The following is an 8,140-nucleotide window of genomic DNA, read 5'->3' as shown; positions in this document are numbered from 1 at the left end:
TGCTAGAATTGTATCGATAGGAAACTCAGATACATGTGTGGATACATAGACAACACCATGTCCCTGGTAAGCCTCTAGTTGACTAGCTTGTTGATCAATAGATGGTTATGGTTTCCTGACCATGGACATTGGATGTCGTTGATAACGGGATCACATCATTAGGAGAATGATGTGATGGACAAGACCCAATCCTAAGCCTAGCACACGATCGTGTAGTTCGTATGCTAAAGCTTTTCTAATGTCAAGTATCATTTCCTTAGACCATGAGATTGTGCAACTCCTGGATACCGTAGGAGTGCTTTGGGTGTGCCAAACGTCACAACGTAACTGGGTGGCTATAAAGGTGCACTACGGGTATCTCGGAAAGTATCTGTTGGGTTGGCACAAATCGAGACTGGGATTTGTCACTCCGTGTAACGGAGAGGTATCTCTGGGCCCACTCGGTAGGACATCATCATAATGTGCACAATGTGACCAAGGAGTTGATCACGGGATGATGTGTTACGGAACGAGTAAAGAGACTTGCCGGTAATGAGATTGAACAAGGTATGGGGATATCGACGATCGAATCTCGGGCAAGTATCGTACCGATAGACAAAGGGAATTGCATACGGGATTGATTGAATCCTTGACATCGTGGTTCATCCGATGAGATCATCGTGGAGCATGTGGGAGCCAACATGGGTATCCAGATCCCGCTGTTGGTTATTGACCGGAAAGTTGTCTCGGCCATGTCTGCATGACTCCCGAGCCCGTAGGGTCTACACACTTAAGGTTCGATGACGCTAGGGTTATAGGGAAAGTATGTACGCGGTTACCGAATGTTGTTCGGAGTCCCGGATGAGATCCCGGACATCACGAGGAGTTCCGGAATGGTCCGGAGGTAAAGATTGATATATAGGAAGTATGATTTTGGCCACCGGAAGTGTTCCGGACATCACCGGTAGTGTACTGGGACCACCGGAGGGGTCCGAGGGTCCACCGGGAGGGGCCACGGGCCCCGAAGGCATACATGGGCCAAGTGTCAGAAGGGACCAGCCCCTAGGTGGGCTGGGGCACCTCCCGCCAAGGCCCATGCGCCTAGAGAGAAGAGGGGGCAAACCCTAAGGGCAGATGGACCCTAAGGCCCATGCCTGGTGCGCCTCCCTCTCCCCCCCCACTTGGCCGCCACCCCAGATGGGGATTGGGGCTGCCGCCACCCCTAGGGTGGAAATCCTAGGTGGGGGCGCAGCCCTCCCTCTCCCCCTATATATAGTGGAGGCAAAGGGGCATCCCAACACACGAAGTTCTTCCCCTGTTGGCGCAGCCCTACCCCTCTCCCTCCTCGTCTCTCGTAGTGCTTGGTGAAGCCCTGCTGGAGTCCCGCGCTCCTCCACCACCACCACGCCGTCGTGCTACTGCTGGACGGAGTCTTCCCCAACCTCTCCCTCTCTCCTTGCTGGATCAAGGCATGAGAGACGTCACCGGACTGCACGTGTGTTGAACGCGGAGGCGCCGTGGTTCGGCGCTTAGATCGGAATCAACTGCGATCTGAATCGCTACGAGTACGACTCCTTCATTCGCGTTCTTGTAACGCTTCCGCTTAGCGATCTACAAGGGTATGTAGATGCACTCTCCTTCCCCTCGTTGCTAGATTACTCGGTAGATTGATCTTGGTGATGCGTAGAAAATTTTAAATTTCTGCTACGATCCCCAACAGATAGTAGTAGCAAAAGGGCAACGCCACGCGTCGACCAGCAGCGCCGCCTCCAGAATTGTTTAATCTGGCGCAATCATGGTCCAACCCTTTCCTCATCTTTGCAACAAAGGGAGTGTTGCAGAACCCATTGTAACATACCTCATGTTGCAGAAATATTTGCAACAGAGGTTTTGTGGCAGAATTTTTTTTTCGCCCAAACTCTTTTGCAACATGAGTGATGTTGCGAAAGGACTTCTGCAACACAGATGATGTTATAGATTTTTTTTGTCCCAACATCTCTACAATATGGGTGTTGTTGCAGGAGGACTTCTGCAACACAAATGATGTTGCAAAAAAAATGCAAGGTGATAGAGACACGCAGCCAATGATCGGATCAAACTCGGATCGTTTTTGTCCCTTTTTTTAGTTTTTTTCTTATTTTTAGTTTCTAATTTTATGAACATTTTAAGTTTGTAAACATTTGCAAAAAACTATGTATTTTTTAATCGTGCACATTTTTAAAAATTCATGATTTAAAAATGTGATGAATTTCTGGAAATAAATGAAGTTTTTTCTGAATTGTTAACATCTTTAAATGTCTATAAAAAATGCCTGATCATTTTATAAAATCCATGAACATAAGTAAAATTTTATATTTACTTTTTCCAAAATCTACTAAATGTTTTGAGAAATATTATGAACTTTTTTTATTTTTGAGAAATCGTTTTTTTTTTGTAAAATACATATGTTTAGTCTGTCAGTTTTTTAGGCAAAGTTGTTTCGGCCCAAAGGGAAGAAAGGGAGAGGAGGTCCTTAAATTTTGACACTTGTCTTGTGCACCGAAAGAGTGGATAAAAAAAGGCCCATTCCATGTCTCGGCCTAGTCATCATGAATTCGATTTCGTCTCATTCCAAGAGCATGCGTCCTCGCCCTTGTCCGCGAGCGTCCACGTGATCTCTGCTTTCCAAGGTAGAGGGCCTAGAGGCGACAGCGCACACCGTGAAGGCGGCGGTACAAATTTGAGAACGATGTATTTGTCCCTGCCCCGTAGAAACTTTAGTTACAATCCAACAACTGTGGCACAGTTTGTATGGCCCCAAGATCGCGGTGGGTTGTTGTTGATGCAGCAAACCTCAAGGCAAGAGTCGACAACGATACCGTGAGGGCGTAGCAGGAGCAGTCTGAGACCGACGGATTTGTTTACTTTCAACCCGGAAACTGCACCACAGACGCCGAGAGAAAACTGTGCCACAGACGCCGAGGCCTGAGTTCGTATGGACCTGGCGTGGCAATGTGGCGTGGCCTCGTTTTCGGCGAAAATGAGACGCTGGAGCTGCTCCTCCTCACCCCCCTGGCGCGGCGCATCACGTACGTCACACGAGAAGCCGGAGCCTGAAACATACGTACGCCACAGATGGCCTACGTGCCTGACCATGTCCGCAGAGGCCGAGCTGCTGCAATAACTCTAGTTTTTTTTTTTGCCTGCACATGCGCGGTTTCGGTGCAGGCCGCGGCTGGTGAGCTGTGTGCGTGTGGTGTGTGTGGCGCCTGCGCGCTGAGCCGGCAGCCTGATTGCGCGATAAGACGGGGACGAGATAAGCGGGGCATCTCGCCGATCTGACCCCTGAGGTCTCTCCGGGAGGAATGGGAGGGAACGGGCGAGTTTGGCGTGGTTTGGGCCCCGTGACGGCGGCCATGCTTGATCCGTTCTCCCCCCGCCACCTCTTGTTTTTCGACGGAGTTCTGTGATCCATGAATTCTTTAGGCGAAACTGTAGGAACTCCTGCTGTATTTTTTTAAAAATTCTTTAGACGGGTTTAACCTAAACATACTATATATTTTGTGTATGGAAAACATGTCCACTGTACAAGGTTAGCAAGGAGCTAAACAACAAGATCCTAACTCTTTTCTAAAACACAGTACACTTACCTGATTAACAGGCACACACGTATACCTTATACCCTATGCGTACCTCTGAAAGATCGAGTCACTAAATTTTGGGATAAACAAAGCCATCATAGGCGTTCTGTAGTTGACAAAATCGTCGTCTCTAGCCCACTCAACAAACATCGAGACGCAGTCTAAACATTGAAACGAGGTAGACTAGTACTCCCTCTATAAACTAATATAAAAACGTTTAGATCACTAAAATAGTAATCTAAACACTCTTATATTAGTTTATGGAGGTAGTATTTATAGTACTCCCTTTGTTCACTTTTATAAGAGGTTTTAGACATTTATTACAATATCATCTAAAACAGTTCAATTTCAGCCGTCTAAAACGACATACAAAAGTGAATAGAAAGATTACTTTTAACGTAACGTGCTAGGTAAAAATATACTCCTATAATTTGCTCGAAAGTTATGTAACACATGCAGCCGGGTGAGTACGTGATAAGATTGTAAAAGACTGCACATGCACTGATCACTTGCATATATTACGAGTAATATCATACATTTATTCCCGGTACAGCTGTATATATAAGGGCACTACCGTACTGTAGTAACCGTACGTAGCCGCACATACATAACGGCAAACCGACAAAGGCCCAGAAGGGCCAGAACAGAACAAAGAGAAAATATCATCGGACAACGTACGTAGTACCGCGAGAAAGAAACGGGACGAGATCACAACCAACCGTACGTGCGTCGTCGGTACGTGCACGCAGACGTGGAACCGTGTGCGTACATCGAGTGCTCACTGCTCAGAGCTCAGGCCGCGATGGAGTTGTCGAGCTTGAGCTCGTCGGCGGCCTCCAGCCCTGCGGCCACGGCGGGGGCCGGCGCGGCTGCGGCGACGGCAGCGCGCGCGGACATGAGGTGCTCGTGCACGCGCGCGGCCATGCCGTCGAGCCCGGCCTGCAGCCGCGCCTCGAGCGCCTCCTTGGGCGTGCCCCGCACGGGCTCGCACTCGAACTCCCACCGCAGCTCGCACCCGCCGCCCGCGTGGGCGGCGGGGACGACGCGGAAGGCGGCGAAGAAGGCGCCGAACCCCATGTTGTTGTCGTTCATCTCGTAGCGGAAGAAGCGGCGGGCCTGGTCGTGCTCCAGGAGCGTCTCGTGCGCCCAGTCGGCGGGCGCCCCGTCGCCCGGCGGGGTGCCCTCGCAGTAGCGCACGCACCCGGGCGCCGCCGCGGCGCCGGAGGGTGACGCCGACGCCAGGCGGCACACCGCCACGCGCGGGTGCCACTTGTGGAACGCCAGGAAGTCCGACAGCAGCGCCCACGCCTCGTCTGCCGTCGCCGCCGGCACCGGGGACACCACCCGGCCCTCCCACTCCCAGGCCCTGCGCTGCGGTGCGGCGGCGGCGGCTCCACCGGCGGTCGGCACGTCCATGGACGACGGAGCCCCTTGGCAGCTCTTTCGGCGCTGTAGGGTACCGAGTACGACAGTGAGCCAAGTGGTGAGCGTGGGCGTATGATGATGCCTCGCTGTGATGTTCGAGCGCGATTTATAGATGAGCGCGCGCTCGGCTTGGGGTTTTGGGTTCAGGCAGCCCGGGCCGGCCGGGATAGGTGCACTTGTACGGCTGAGACCATGTTTGTGTGGTGGGCACTTCCTTTCACTTGGATAGGGGTTTGATTATTTGATTAGGCAGTGTCCATTATTTATTTATTTTGCCAGGATAAAGAGTTTTATTTCATAGATGCAGAGTTACAGTCAGCTGGCAAAATCTCAGCGATACAAGGTGGGCAAACCTGTAGCCAACAAGCCGTGCTACACTCTATTCTATCATAGTTCACCAGGCGATCTGCTACTCCGTTTTGAGATCTAGAAATTTTTAAAGGAACAAACTCTCTACCAACAAGTAGATACTTAATCTCCGAAAACTAAATGAGTGTATGTCGATGTATCAAGACTATCATCAATAAAATTTCATTTTCATTTCCAAGTCGAAGATATGCACCACTGAATTGCAATTTTATAGCCCTTTCCGCAAAATTAAAATCAACTTCTCGGCCGTTCCAGAAGTAGCGAACCTACATTTTGTATATATCTATTATTTGGGTGCCTCGAAGCAAATTTCTTTGTTGTTCTACAATATACTTCCCTCCTCCTTCCTTGCAACTAAGGGATCAATAACCCATAGGCTGATGAGTTGGATTCTAGGTGTGAGTCACCATCCATAGAATTAATTCTAGTGCTCATCAAGTTTGAGGAAAATGTCGGTCCGTGGGTGGAGCAACGCTTGAAGCAAGCATGAATGTGGAGTGGTAACACCGCCAACTAACAATATGAAAGTGATAATCTGCAGGCTGGCATATAGAATGGCGAGTTGACAACGTAATGCTACATGGATGCATCAGACACATTTATAGTGTGTGATATTCCACAAGTCCAAGTAAAAAGCATTTGTGATTTCTATAATGACAATGGGTTATTTTTGCTCTAGGTTTTCTCATTGTGAAGGGAGACATAGATTCAACTATTGAAACAAGGGCAACAAGGGCTAAAAAAATTAGCCCTCCCCCGCTCACCCGAAAAACAATTTCTAGCCGTTCAAGAAGTAGCAAATACGTATATTGTATTATTTCATTACTCTAAAACCATTTCCTTTGTTGTTCTACAATGCTTCCCTCCTCCTTTCTTGAGACTAAGGGATCAATAAGCCAGAGGCTGATGAGTTGGAGTTCTAGATGCGAGTCATTATCCATGGAATTAATTCTAGTGCACCTCAAGCTTAGAGGAAAATGTCAGCCGGAGGGCGGAGTAGCCTTGAAGCAAAGCTCGAATGTGGAGCGGTAACGCCACCAACTAAGAATATGAAAGAGATAATTTGCTTGTAAGTCCTCTTCTGAGCATGAGCTTATGTTAGCTTAGATGAAGAGTAAAACCATGAAAATAGTTTTAAAAAATACAACAAACATTGATGCGTGTGACTTCCACGAATGGCATTCAATCACGAAAATTTGCATGCAGCTAACTTCCACGAATGTCATTCCACCACAAAATTTGCACGCACGTGAAACACGCATCTATGTTTGGTCAAAAAACTCATGTTTTTAAAAGAACTATTTTTTACTATTTTACTGTTCATTTGAGCCCATGTGAGCCCGTGCTGACAAAATCCGCGTCCTGACATATAGACAGCTAAGAAGGGTGAGTTGGCAAGGTAAAGCTACCCAGGGAGCATAGGACATGTTTTCTTGGTATATTGTGCCAAAGATATAGTTTGTGATATGGACCAACTCCGCGTAAAAAGCATGTGTGGTTTCTTTAATGACAATGGGTTATTTTTTCTCTAGGTTTCTCATTATGAAGGGAGACATAGATCCAACAGTTAGAACAGGAGTGTTGGTGACACAAGATATGTTGAGAATAGTGCATATGCTAGTATTAATATAATTCTACATATGCAAAGAACATGTGTAGTTCAAAGTGAATAAATGCTATCAAGTGATCACATATATAGCACACATATCATATCTTCTCTTTGCATTCCCTTCTAGAGTACTCATGTGGACAACCCTTATGGGTTGCCCTAGACTTCTCAAAATTGGTAATGTAGAACTAAACTTCCCACTTATAGGAATATAGGCACACCACTTGAACTTCCATTCGCCATCAATCCATTAGAAACCTTTTGAGTCTAACAAGGCACAATGATGGGCATCGATTGATTGCGTAGGTAAAGGTGGATAACTACCACCAAGACTTGCGTAGCTAAACATGGATAAATACTATCAAGTGGTTAAAAATGTGGTGTAGACATTGAAGGAAATATGCCCTAGAGGCAATAATAAAGTTATTATTTATTTCCTTATATCATGATAAATGTTTATTATTCATGCTAGAATTGTATTAACCGGAAACATAATACATGTGTGAATACATAGACAAACAAAGTGTCACTAGTATGCCTCTACTTGACTAGCTCGTTAATCAAAGATGGTTATGTTTCCTAACCATGAACAAGTAGTTGTTATTTGATTAATGGGATCACATCATTGAGTGAATGATCGGATTGACATGACCCATTCCACTAGCTTAGCACCCGATCGTTTAGTATGTTGCTATTGCTTTCTTCATGACTTATACATGTTCCTATGACTATGAGATTATGCAACTCCCGTTTACCAGAGGAACACTTTGTGTGCTACCAAACGTCACAACGTAACTGGTTGATTATAAAGGAGCTCTACAGGTGTCTCCAAAGGTACATGTTGGGTTGGCGTATTCCGAGATTAGGATTTGTCACTCCGATTGTCGGAGAGGTATCTCTGGGCCCTCTCGGTAATGCACATCACTTAAGCCTTGCAAGCATTGCAACTAATGAGTTAGCTGCGGGATGATGTATTACAGAACGAGTAAAGAGACTTGCCGGTAACGAGATTGAACTAGGTATTTGGAATACCGACGATCGAATCTCGGGCAAGTAACATACCGATGACAAAGGGAACAACGTATGTTGTTATGCGGTCTGACCGATAAAGATCTTCGTAGAATATGTAGGAGCCAAT

General features: G+C 47.0%; 1 protein-coding gene across 1 annotated transcript; it reads right to left on the bottom strand.

The window, feature by feature from the left end:
- Window positions 1-4,076: 4,076 nt before the first annotated feature.
- On the bottom strand, window positions 4,077-5,158 carry LOC125543131 (lachrymatory-factor synthase). Its single transcript, XM_048706383.2, has one exon. The coding sequence runs from the start codon at window positions 5,013-5,015 to the stop codon at window positions 4,392-4,394; it is 624 nt and encodes a 207-aa protein (XP_048562340.1). The 5' UTR covers window positions 5,016-5,158; the 3' UTR covers window positions 4,077-4,391.
- Between the last annotated feature and the right edge of the window lie 2,982 nt (window positions 5,159-8,140).

Source organism: Triticum urartu, chromosome 3A (genome assembly GCF_056163025.1).
Source record: "Triticum urartu cultivar PI428250 chromosome 3A, HENAU_Tu73, whole genome shotgun sequence".
Taxonomy (NCBI): Eukaryota; Viridiplantae; Streptophyta; class Magnoliopsida; order Poales; family Poaceae; genus Triticum; species Triticum urartu.
Note: the sequence above shows the minus strand (reverse complement) of the source record. Positions and strands in the feature narration are given on the sequence as shown.